Source organism: Gavia stellata, chromosome 5 (assembly GCF_030936135.1).
Source record: "Gavia stellata isolate bGavSte3 chromosome 5, bGavSte3.hap2, whole genome shotgun sequence".
Taxonomy (NCBI): domain Eukaryota; kingdom Metazoa; phylum Chordata; class Aves; order Gaviiformes; family Gaviidae; genus Gavia; species Gavia stellata.
This window is the reverse complement of record NC_082598.1, coordinates 50,679,383-50,692,645: the sequence shown is the minus strand read 5'-3', so window position 1 is coordinate 50,692,645 and position 13,263 is coordinate 50,679,383. Positions and strand designations below refer to the sequence as shown.

Below are 13,263 nucleotides of genomic sequence, written 5' to 3'. Positions count from 1 at the left end.
CACTAATTACCAAAGCCCAGGTTTTCTCATTAGCAGAAGGCAAGTGAAGTCCAAGTGACTTGCAGGGAACAAATCTCTAGACCAGAAAACAAGTTCCACATCTCAGACTCGAGCATGTTTTTAAAGCTTTACAAATTATTTCATACTCCTCTATAATTCAGCTCAAATCCCAAAAAAGCCTTCACCTTAGGTACCTGTCTTTTGTTCCCCAGTATATGTATGCATATTCAGATAAAACACACTTATCTAAGAATCACAGGGAGTCCAGACATCACATCAGACCTGAAGAAAAATCAATCCAAGTGAAGTTACAGGGCTGAAGAAGTGGAAATTTAGATATAGTTATGGAGAATAAATTTCTTGTTTCCTATACTATTGCAGTACAAAATTACCACTTCCCATTAGAGACATAATGTATGTTGACACCTGATAATGGTCACAAAATTAATGTAAACTCAGACTGGTTTTGCAGAACAGTGCGCTCAATACTTAACAACTAAGATTGCCAAGTTGCTTCTCCTAAGGCATTGGCAGGGACTCTGGAGACTCCCAAGTACATAACACAAGTACAAATTAGGACAGGTCAGACAGAAGCTTTATTAACTATGGTCATGGTGAGAGAACACTGGGACAGCATCTCCCCCTCTGCATCCCTGCCAAGTGATTGCAGAGACCCAACCTGTAGACTGTTTCAGGGGGAAAAAAAAAAAGAGGAGGAAAAACAATCATTTCAATATTAACAAAGCCAGGTACTCATCCCCCAGAGGGATGGACTCCTCAAGTAACTTGCTAACCCCCACAATTCAAAGAAGGAAGGAAACAGTAAATAGCATGACAATGTGGGGAGATAGCCATTGGTGGAGCCCACAGGAGTGGCACACACAGTATTACACTAGCTCAGAAGTAGGGAGTTGGAAACCATCACAGGCTGTTAGCTTTTAGTTGAAAGGAACGTTTTTTCAGCTAGGCTAAACTTAGACATCTTAAATATTAATTTTACCACCACAACGTAAAATCCAAGGAAAGGGCACTTCCAGAAAATAAACCTCTATTGACTCATGCTCTTTCAGTGGCACGCACTCCTCCAGTAACTTCTGTTCCCTGTAGTGGAGAGGCACAAGAATCACTTCACCAGCTGCTATCCTGTCTCTGCATTACATCCATAAGCTCAGCTGATGTGACAGTAAACACAGCTTTTTAATTAACAAGTTTCTTTTATTTCAAAAGGTGCCCTCTAAAGGACTCCTAGGAGATACTGCTGAAACAATTCTGTGCTGCTGTTTGACATTTGTGAGTAGCATGAATGAGAAGCTAAATTGAATCCTCTTACTACAGATGTGTAAATGGGCAGCAGAACAAGAGGAGAAAATAATTTTTTGGAATATGTAGTAAGGGAAAAAAGGGAGGCAAGTCTTCAAAAGCACTCACTGCAAATGTAACACCTCTCCACTGGAAGTCACTAGTAAAACCTGCAAGCTTTGCAAGAACAGGGTTAGATCAATGTTCAGTGCATTGCAAAGTCCCAGAATTTTATTCACAAGCAGACATCATCCTGGGAAATAACCATCTCTGATTAAACAGCATGATCATATATTCTGAAAACACTAATTGAAGCTTTAGCATGCTGGCAGCACAAGCCTCACGTACACACACAGAGAGTGTGAGAGATAAAAGGAAGTTTCCTCTTATGAGCACAGACCTGGGCAGCAGGAAGGAGATCACTCCATCCCTCTGAAGTCATCTAATCTTCAAAAGGTTCAAGATCCCCTGCATATTTTCATGTCTTAACATGACTCAAACACAACCCAGCCGCTCTGCAGGCCATGGAAAGCATTTCTGAAGTCCAGAGAGGGCTCTCCAGGGGCTGCCTGGAGGGGACAATCACTATTGTGTCACAGCATCCCACAGCAGGAGATGCAGCTCACTTCCAGAGCCAGGCAGAGGTCAGCCACTTCCAGCTGCCCTCACAGGCTGGGCAGAATCAAGCCCCAAGACAGTAAAACCAGGAGGCCTCAGCCCACACTGCCCTGCCCACCAGAGGGTGGAGAGATGCAGCTGCAAGACTCCCAGTTCCAGGCATTTCTCCCATTCTCTACCTCAGACACCTCCTGACAGGCTTCTCTCTATCATCTTCAGCAGCTCAGGACTCTGCCCCACACATACATCTTCACTTCCTATCAAACATGGCTTCATTCCTAAGTCCACAACTAATGGAGAACAAGAAAGATGATTTTTGACATGCTTTTCTATACAGAAGGTATAAGGTCATCTTTATCCCATGCAAGGGAGGTGAGGGTGAAAGAGGAGGGCTTGATTCTTCTATTTGCAAAGGAGAACCAAGAAATTCAGTTCCCATAGCCACAAGCCAAAGCAGACCCCCCCAAAGTGTGTGGGATGGGACTATCCCCCAGTTTACTGCTGTTATTGTAAATCCTGCTCTGACTGTTCACCATGAGCTAAAAAAGGGAAGCTGTTCTTTGTTTTACAGCACGTCTCTCCCACCTGCCCCAGCCAGCAGAAACCCCTTGCAGGCACAGCCAGTAATTGCTGTGTCAGTAGAGAAACACAGTTTCTCAAGGATGGTCACGGGCTCCTCAGAGAGCAGCACTGCAGAACTTTTTTTCAGAATAAATGAAGCCTGCAGGATAACTGGGAGTTGGTGTCACATCTTAGCAACAGTCCCTTAATTTAAGGAGTAGGAAAAGGGCACTTGGATCAAACCCAAAGAACTTTTTATTTCTATTTCCAAATCTCAGACTGCTCTTCTACAGCCCCAGCTGAAGGCAGGATTACCTAGTTGCTAGAGGTCTACACTTCAGCATTCAGGATTCATGAAATCCATTTCCAGCTCTGATCTTCTACTCGCTGTGAAGCCTCCATTATCACCTTACGCTTACTTTATTTTATGGGTAAACAGCAGGCTAGCCGAAAGATGTTTCTCAGAGTACACATCCTTATAGCGCTCAGAACAGTACTGAATTTCTGGCGCCTCTGCACTAGTCATGCAGCTAGTTAGGCTATTTGCAGGATGACATCAGGTTGGGTGGAATATTCACTTAAGAAAAGGAAGCCAAGCCTAGTATCTCCTGTATTCCAGGGCCTAAATTTACAAGTCCTCAGAAGATGAACAGGGGTTGTGCCCAGAGAGGACTTAAGCACTCCTGATAATCCCAGCCTCTTTTAGTAATTGTCTGGAAACCACCTGTAGGAAAAGCAAGAGAGGCCAGATTCAAGGTCAACTCCTGTAATCCAGCACCATGGACATCCAACATCTACCGCCCCATTCTGAAATAATAAGACAAAGACACACTGAGAGAAAAAAGGAGCCGTGGAATCAGTCAGGTCAGATTTGCACATAATACACGGGGAACTGTGGCTATTTTGTACACATCTCTATCATGCAATAATAGGGTACACTGCAGAAGCCCCAAGCCCTACAGAGGGTAGCCTGCAGTTTCAGGAAAGATGATTTCTTATTGCTCTAATTAACCACGGAGGGATTTTTATTATATTATGGAAACAGAGATACCTGTACCTTTACCACATGCCAAAAACAAGAAGTTAATGGAAGGTGAATCAGAAGGCCAACATTCAAAAGAAAGTCCGTAAGAAAGGCTTCAGAGTTTCTCAAAAGAACAATACCCAGTTAACCACTCCTTCACCCTGGGAAGAAGAGGCATTAGATGCCTGTGGTTCTGCACACACAGGTTCTGCCCATTGGAACACAATGAAGAAATTGCAATTTGTAGCCTTGTGTTCCCCAGACTCAATGACCTCCTTCTAGATGAAGAAAATATGAAGGGGTAAAGGCACAAGTTCACAACAGATTTCCAAGAGGGGAAACCAAAATTTTTAAACCCTCTTAGCCAAAACCAAGTTTGTTCTCCACAACTATACTCAACATAGATCTCTTCTTTGATGTAAATGACAAAATTCACAACAATAACCAAACAAGAGTAGGCATAAGGATGCAGTGCAATTGGAAAGACAAAGCAGAAGACACTTATGACTCATGGCCCTCCCTTACCTTTTATAAAAGGGCAACATAATGCCAAATAACAAAACCTGCCCTGAGACCATCTGCACTCGCCTCTGTTTTGATGCATTTCACAGACAAACTGAGCAGACCTGTCTCCCCACTCATGCTGCTCAGCTTTAGCTTTCCAGAGCCAGCAAATATTATTCAGCATCATTACTGTGTTATTACACATGATCTTCAGCTCTCTTAGCTGCTCCAGAATAATCAACACAAAGCAGCTTCCATAATCTTCTCAGCCCATCAGCCTCAAGAGTTTGAAGTGCATATAAAAAGCAGACTTACCTGGTTTGCTTCCTTCACAGTCATGCCCCAGTTGACCTTTGGTGTTCAAGCCACAGGTATACACTTCCCCATCTTCTAACAGGAACATGGAGTGGTTTCCTCCACATGCCACCTCCTTGACATTTCTGTCATGAATGAATCCATACACCTGTGGTTCAGGAATGATGACCTGGAGGTTGCTACCTATCCCAGGTTGTCCAAAAGACGAGTATCCCCAGCATAGCATTTTCTCTCTTTTCAGCAAGTCATGTATCCTTCCTGGGCAAGAGAAACAGGGGAAGGAGTGTGAATGAAGCAAGTACTCAACAAGTGATCCTACAGAGATAAGCTGCTCAGAGCAGGAGGTGGAAGCAACCAAAAAAGGCATTTCCTGCATGACTGTCAGGGTTGTGAACTGCCAGCAAAAAGGGATTCCCACCATTACACAGACAACCAAAGAGGAATTAAGACAGCTCAGGTGCTGAGTCAGCACCTTCATACCCAGGCCATCTCCATCTGTAAGGCAGTAGAAGTGTTCTGAACCCCAGCAGACCCAAGCTTTTATTTCAGTCAAATCACTCTGCTTTGAAAACTAAAACCCAACCAACCGTAATGCTTTTTAGACTAACAGGTTCACACCTGAACTTCTAGAGTTATAGTGCCGTATTTGGGACCACTGCTTAAAGAAATCTTTAAAAGTTCTCAAAGGTGGTCAAACTAGTCCTGAACAGAACAACGGAGGTATTTGTTGTGTACTGGCTAATGCAGAACTGTATTATTTCTGATAAATCCAGATTAAGAAGTATTTTGCTTAACGAAACACATTCTTGCAACCCAAGTATGTGCATGTACATGCACACACCCCTAAACCGCAGCAAGAATTTCCCAAGAAGCAGCGATTCACATGGAGCAGCACACTGACAGCTTGGCCCCAACAGCAATGGGCAGATAACATTGATGCAACCTGCCAGCAGTCAGGTGTTATCTTTTGTGCTGCACTCAGTGAAAGTCAGGAATTTCAAAGAGTGGTGTAACATGGGAAGGGAAAAAACATAGCAATATAAAAGGCCCAAGGAATTACTCAGCCTGAACTTGATGCATTAAATGCATTAAAGCCGGGGGGGTGGGGGGCACACAGCAGCAGGGAAAGAGCTCTCATTCCAGAAGAAGCATGTGAAAGATTTTAGTAACACTCCCTTGTCACTCCTCATTTCAATAGGTTTGAGTTATTTGTTAAACATGCTATACTAGTAAGACATTGAGAACTCCTCTGCTTGAACCAGAAACGGATTAAAGCTTTTTTTGTAAAGGGAAGAAGAAAGAAGAGAAGAAAATGAAAGATCCAAGACATCAAGTCTTATGACTCACCATGTCAAGTTTTAAACTAAGGCAATTTACAGCAGCAGCATTTGCTATCTTAGCCCAGGATTGAAAAGCAAAAGGTAACCCTTGAAGCGCCAACGATTCCTCAAGGAAACAAGATTCCTTCTCCCACTCTGAGCAGGTAGGAAATGCATGCATTCAGCTTGTTTCCAAAGCCTGGTGCTAATTCAAGCTCTAGGTATTAGCAATAAAGCCTTTCCTAATCTAAGCCCTAAGCAACAGGAGTTCATCTCTCACCCCACCAGCCTTGCCTATCAGCTGTAGTCACGCAGTCAGGTCTGGTCCCTTCCACTGAGGCAGGACTGAGCTGGATGGGGGAGGGAGAAGATTGGATTTTCCAGTTGTACTTCATCAGTGGTGCAATTTCCTACCACACACTGTTTACTAGGATCTCTTATTAGGTGCTTTAAAGCATGCTATGAATCCCATGCATCTCTAACAGCCCTTGCTCCTTTATAGCATAATTCAATTCATTCACATCCACACATGTGCTTATCACTGGCCAGCTCCAAAGCAGCCAGAGGAAAATGCAGGAGGTTACAAGGCTCTTTCTAGTTAAATCAGTTGTTGCCTACACTCTGTATTGGTTGCCCTCAGCACAAAAGCCTGGTGGAAGATACCCTCTATGCTGGCCACACTATTTCCTATGCTAAGAATAGGAATGCCATGGGACACAGTAAAATTGAAGTGCGTGCACGTGCTTTAAGTGACACAGCTACTATATTTATAGTGAACTTCATGTTCTGTCTCAAAAAAAAACAGCATAAGCAACACCCTGAAGGTGGCAACACTAAGGCAGGGAATCATTTCAAAACTGACATCTGAAACAGCAGAAAACTGGGACTGACATTTCTCTCAGCCTGCTAGTATAAGTGGATGTTGCCTCTGAGCTGAAAACATTGCACCACTATATGACTTGAACTACAATGACATTGTACAATATGAGCTAAATATTAATTTGGGGTATCTTTCCAAAAGGGTTCCTGAACGGTCTGCTCCCCATAGACTACAGTAATCTTTCCTAGTGCTTATTTTTAGCATTTTAAGTTAAATTCTTTAATTACTTTCTTTGTGTTCATATTCCACACAAGAAGTTGCTGTAATGGGTAGGAGGATGCAACATGATTGGTAAGAGATGGTTTTTCCCCTGGGTAAGACACTATTTAAAACAGGAAGGGTTCAAACTCCCAGTAATTCATACGCACACTAGGGTGATATTTCAGAGAAGTTCAACCCTCATTCATACTAGTGGCCAGATTTTATGAAGCACCCTGAAATTTAACAATCCCTATGGCAAACAATGAGGCATGCCAGACCCTTCAGAAAATCTGGTCTTAATTACATTTTTGGTTAGTTTTTTAAAAGCATCTCCCTTGAATCCCACCCCTCATCCTCCAAACATTTTGCTGATAAATGCCTGTGCAGCTCTATTCCAAGGGGACAGAGCAGCACTTTCCACTCAAGAATGAAAACCAATGTAGCCACTTTCCATTTGAGTGTCCAGGCACAGCTAAATATTTTCCAATGCCCTCGTGATCCACATTTTTAATTTCTATATTTCAAAAGACAGCACATTCTTAAAACCACAACTGGTTTAGTGTTTGATTTTTTTTCCCCCTCCAGAAAAGCTGCTGCAAGTCTTAATACATTATGTGTTCAAGTAGGAGCTGTGTCCTGAAACACAACAAGACTTCAAATAACAATTTCACACTCTGTTTCCAATCTGGTTAAGGCAGTTACTCTTCTTTGACATTAGCAGACAAAGTAAAAATGCATATTACACTGCAAACTACCTCTACAAGCTGCATACCCTCCTTAAACAATTATATAAAAAGTTTCTAGTGTGGGCAGGCACTAACACAGACATGTGTCTGCACATACTCACATATATATACACAATATAGATAAGGTTTGTATTCACTTATCTGAAATTTTAAAAGTGACTAATTAGTCCTAGCATTCAGCTCGACACACCTTAAAAAAGGTTGCATTTTTAACTTCGGAGGACAAACCCTTAGGGAAGGTGGGTTTTTTTTTTAAATGCATCAGTTAAGGCATTAAAGTTCCCAGTCCCTTTTAAAAATTGGATTGCAAAAAGCACAAGAACTGCAGTACCTAACTACATCACCTATTCCTGTTCTTCACAGATCACAACACAGCCAGCTTGGTATTCATGTTTTAGAGATAAGAACAGATGCAATGCAGCAAAGCTGGTCATTTGGAGAGACTACCCATATTTAACAACAGCAAAAAAAGGGGGGGAGGTATAACCCAACATCCTCAAACACTGACATTCCAAGAATAACTCACCATCAAAACAGTGAATGACGTTCACAGCACTGCTAGAGATAGGAAAACCTCACGCTGTGGGGAATATTTTGAGTAAATCTATTGTGGGTGGAAGATCCACCCTCTGCTATAATAAGGCTCAGCTGACATACTAAGTATATATCCTTTGGTGATAAAACAAGCCTGGTGGTTTGGGAAAATAATAATGGTGCATGTAAGATCATGACAGGATGTATTTGTTTTGCCTTTCTTCTCCCTTTTCTTTATTTTTAATAGCTACCATGATATACACAGTCTCTTCACACAATTGTACAAACATATTCTAAAGCCATAGCTGCGACCACAACTGCACCCTTTCTGGGAAAGTTAGTTAAGTAAATATTGTGCTTGCAACAAGCAACACTCAAAGGCTGAATGCTCTCTAAACAAAGAGATCTGCCAACTGGCAGGGCATGAATAAACAAGTTTTTTCTCTCCCTATTGTTTGCAAGATTTCAGCTGGCAAATGTGCTCTTTTTGTCAGCATTGCCCAGTAATGAAGGAATTTACTGCTTCTTTCTGCAACTAAGCCTCCAAGCCCACTTTCTTCTTCCTTTTGCCTTCATTTTACTCCAACGCAATGTCCGGTGTAGACCAGGCTATAAAGCAAGAGAATGTAAGGTGTAACAGTGAATGAGTTGAAGCAGAAACGGAGCATTTCCATTGTATAACCACATGCCCTCTGCTAGAGGTGTCCGCAAAGAAGACATTTAAAAATAAGTAAATAAAAATCAAGCAAGACCCCACATCATCTCCATTTTGCAATCCCAGTAGGAACATCCCCCTGCCTTCACCCCAGACACGGGCTGCTTGGCTTCCGTGCTTACTGCTGCTGCTGCCCACACCCAGACCGGCCTTTCCAGCGAGCCCGGCGGGGACACCGAGCCCCCGGCGCCAGGGACCGACAGCAGCGGCCTGGGGCACCCGCTGCCCGCCCCCCCCCCCCGCCGCGCCGGCACCCCACGGCAGCAACCCCTGCCCACCCCGCAAGCTGATTCAGCATCAAGGCCGCCCGGCTCCTGCCGCAGCCCCGCTGCCACCCCCGGCTCCGCGCACCGGCCCGGGAGGCCCCGCCCGGGGACGCGCGTCCTGCGCCAGGGAGGGCGGCGGGGCCGCGGGGCTCCGCCATGCCGCCGCGCTGCTACGCGCACCCTCGCGCTGCCGCTGTTGCATTTTGCCCCCTCTCCCCCACACACCGTTTCGGTACGAGCACCGGCAGCAGCTCTACCGGCGGCCCCGCCAGGGAGCTGGGCTCTCCCTCCGCCGGCACTCGCCGCGCCGGGCCAGGCCCGACCCTAGCGCAACGGTTCAGGGCTCGGGCGCACCCCGGCGGGGCTCTGACCGCGCCGCGCGGGGCAGGGCGCCCGGGGCGAGCGGCTGCCAGAGGCTACCGCCAACCCCCCCCCCCCCGCCCCGTGCCCCGGCCGCCGCAGCTGCGCTCCCCGCCGCTCACCTGCCGCCAGCCCCGCCGCTGCCGCCACGGCAACGAGGAAGTCCAGCCCCCTGATACCGCCGCCGCCGGCGGGAGTGACGGCTGAGGACGGCCAATAGAAGGTGCGGGGTCGGCCCCGGAGCACAAATCGGCGGCGGGCGCTGCGCCTCGCCCCGCCCCCCGCGGGGCGGGGCGCTCTGTCAGTCCGCGGGTCTCCGCCGGCGGTCGGTGGCAGCGGGTCCCGCTTGTCCCCCGCCTCTCGTCCTCAGCCGTCTCAGCGCTTTCCCCGGGCCCGTGGGGTGGGTGCGGGAAGGCCCCCGCGCGGGGCATTCACCGCCCGAAGAGCCCACGACACCGGCCGGCGGCGGGCCGGGCCTGAGGCAGCGTGACAGGCTGCTTCAGGCTGGCGCTGCCTGCGCGGGCGGCTGCCGAGGCTCGCTCAGGCCGGGCTAGGCCCGACTCCCGGTGCTGAGGGTTTGCCTGGCCCGCCTGGCGGAAGCAGCGGTGAGGAGGGAGTCAGCCGGTCCTCCGGGGCTCCCCGGCCTGCTGGCGTCTGGCAGTGACTATAGCCTGCTGCTGGGGGCAGGGGGTGGACGACGCTTCCTCGGGGATGTTGTGTTGCCATTTCTGCCTCGTCCCCCAGGAAGGTCTGTTCAGGGAATCTCCTTTCCCCGAAGCCACGGCCCTGCTTGGGGTCAGAGCTCCTTGCAGTCAGCCCGCATGCCCGCGTTCCTGCTGATGGGGAAATGCCACGGAAGCTGAGGCTGCTGCCAAAGACCGAGCGCTATGGATAACCAGCTCTTGCCGCAAACCGCGGCCAAGGGTTGTGACTGCAGAGATTTGGCAAGTCTTAGGAGCTAAGGAGATCAGTAGCTGCCCTAAAGACAATAGAAATAAATGGGTAAAGTTAAGCATATGCAAATATTCTAGAATTTAAGCTAGTCTAAATGAAGGTCTTGAGGGAAAGCCAGCTTTCCGTTGTTTAAAATTACTCTCTTGGTTTTGTTAAGCATGAAATACCACTTATTAATAACAATAGTTAGTTCCTTTCCACTCTCCTGCTTTTCATCTTGCATTTTACATGGCCTCTAGGGCACCTGACAGGCTGGCTTGTTTAGGAACTCATTTTATACAAAGCTTCAACCTTAGGAAAATATTTGTGGTCAAAGTATAAATATCTGTTGGGAGAAAGAGGGAAAAAAAAAGAGGCCGATGAGCAAGCAATTATATAACTCCAGAGTACTCATTTTCTGATTTTGATGCCATCCATTAGAAAAAGACTCTGCATGCCGCGAGGGCAATGCACAAGCTGGATCCCACTCCGACCATCAAAATGACAGTCAATATTTGAGCAAACCACAGAGAGTTTGCAAGGGCTTGGGGTGGGGGAAGGAGGGGGAAGGAGGTCCCTAAAGCAAGTCCAGTGCCCACAGTATTCATCTCCCTTATGCTACATCTCTGGCAGTTTGCAGTCTTTGTGTACTTAGCATGCAATGTGTCATGTATTGAATAAAAATTCACCTGTATTTGCATAGATCATGCATGTTTAGCATAAAAAGAGCTACTCTCTAGTGTAAAATTACACCTGTGACGTAACAGCTTTTACTTAACCAGTGTTAAAGCAGCTTCTATAATATCTGAGAGTGTAGAGGAAAAAATATTTCCTTGGTTTGTTTTTGGTTTATTTATTTCATCATTTGGAGACCTTTGCAAAATAGTCAGCATTTCCCTTTATGTTCGGTTTCCTGTGTTTTTTTCTGGTTGAGTAATGAACGAGGGGAAGGTACACACAGAAAAGCAAAAAAAAAAAGTAGATGAGAAAGCAAAGCCTGCAATTTGTCCGAGGGAGCCAGGACTCTCTTGCTTAAACCAATTTCTAACTGCTGCATTTCAGGTTCGTGGAGAACTTTCGAGGCTGGTCCTTCATAAATGGATAAAATTAAATAAAGACACCAAAATAAACCCATTTTGTTTGTGTCCCTGCACTCCGCTGTGCACAGCTCCCTCTGGAGGCCGCTGACTCTGCAGATTTCTTCCTAAGAGCCCCTGGGTCTTCACCTGGAGGTGGTCAGGCTGGAGTCCACATCTCCCTGCTGGCTAAGGGCTGCCCTAGGCAGGCCCATGGCAAGGTTGGACCTTCTTCAGAAGAACATGTAGCTCACCATTTCCTTGGTGGGTTAGGTCATGCAGAGATCAGGTCTGAAGATATCCAGAGATGCCAAAATCTGCAGCTCATCCTGAGTTCCAAAGCACCTCTCTTCTCCCCCAGGCAGCTGAACAGCAGTCCAGTGCCAAGAACCACATGGGCAAGCATGTGGTGAGGTCTCCTGAATGTTGTGGTAATCCAAGTTATTATTCATTAGAGTTATCTCCACAAAGGAAGACAGGGTGGCAGCTTTCACCTGCCCTTCCCATGTTAGGGAAGAGCTTTTCAGAGGGGCTCAGCTGGGGATTAGACAGCCAAGGCAAAGTCCCACTACCTCCTGTGGAAGCGGTATTTCTGTGTGGTGTCCTCTGCAGCAAATCCAGCACGAAGCTCACCCCTAACACACTTCACCAGGCTACCTCCTTTGTTTCTCATGGCTTGCAAGCTGCAGGGGTGTCCTGGCTGCCCCAGATCCACCCTGCTTACATCAGCTGCTCTGCCAGGCTCTTGCACTTTGCTACAGGTGACATTCAAATCAGATGAGTGGTCTAAAAAAAATTCCTGCTGCAGGTTCAATATGGTTTCGCTGCCTCTGTAAGGCCTTTTAAACTCATAGCTGAGTGCAAGGCTCATTGTATTCCTCTGCATATTTTATAATAAGCACTGCTTGAGAAAATGTAGACACGGCTTGGTGCTCAAATTAATTTCAGAAAATGACAGAGGAGCGCTCTACTCTGCTCCCTCTGAAGGTTTGTGTTTGTTTTTTTTTTTAATAAAAGTAGGGCTTATTTGAGGACAAATTAAAAATAGCCTTGAAAGTTACTCTGGGCTTTAATCTCCCATGTGACGTTGCATCAGACATGATGAGAAGGAAATTCCTTCAGGCTCTAAATAAACCTATTATCATTTAATCTCTAATGGGTTATTTTGAAATGCAAACAGAATACATCTTTTGTACCCTTGCACAGCACAGAATATCACTCTGGATTTCCAAGCCCTAACGGAAGCTTAGAAAAACATGAAAAAGGAAACAAGCGGCCAGGAGCAGGCTGGCGAAGAGCAGCAGGCTCAGCTGCCACGACAGACAGCTGTGATGGTGCAGCCGCATCAGCCAGGCGTGGGATGGGGACCCTCCAGCTCAACAGGGACAACAGCTTGGGCTTCTGCCAGTTCCTTCTTTCCACAAAAACACACCGGCAGCAGGGTGGTGCCTTTCCCAGAGGGTGCAAGCGTCCCTGTGGAGTCCCATCTGTCCCAGGCAGGCAAGGGGGCTGGGGGTTAGCTCTGTGCAGGCCATGTCCCCTCACTCCCCTTGGCTGGCAGCTGGCATCCTCCGGGGCGCTAATTCTCTTCTTCCCGTCACCAGTGCTGTGCCACCTGCTTTTCTGTACCGCACTGGCGCTTAAGGTGAGTGCTTGAAGTTTTTCTTTACTAATTACTATACTGTAACTTAAAAGGAAGCTTTCTCTTTCTTAATATGTAACAATGTCCTTTTTACTGAACTGGAAATTCATAAATAATGCCTATGTCTTTCCTAGGAAATGTTTACTTTCCTAAAGAAAAAAAAAAAGCACTAGCCTAACAGTCACTTCTAAAAAAGGTTTATATAATTTACTGGCATTTCAAAGAGGCGGTCTCCCTGGTCTAAGAGGGTGTGCATGTGATACCAACACA

The 13,263-nt window shown here is 46.4% G+C and overlaps 1 protein-coding gene across 2 annotated transcripts in view; it reads right to left on the bottom strand.

Moving 5' to 3' along the window:
• HERC3 (HECT and RLD domain containing E3 ubiquitin protein ligase 3) overlaps nucleotides 1-4,553 on the bottom strand; it is a 48,157-nt gene extending 43,604 nt beyond the window's left edge. For both annotated transcript variants that reach the window (XM_059817528.1, XM_059817529.1), the window contains exon 1: nucleotides 4,322-4,553. In XM_059817528.1, the coding sequence (XP_059673511.1) occupies nucleotides 4,322-4,547 (226 nt within the window). In that variant the 5' untranslated portion in view covers nucleotides 4,548-4,553. The remainder of the gene's footprint in view (nucleotides 1-4,321) is intronic.
• Nucleotides 4,554-13,263: the final 8,710 nt, after the last annotated feature.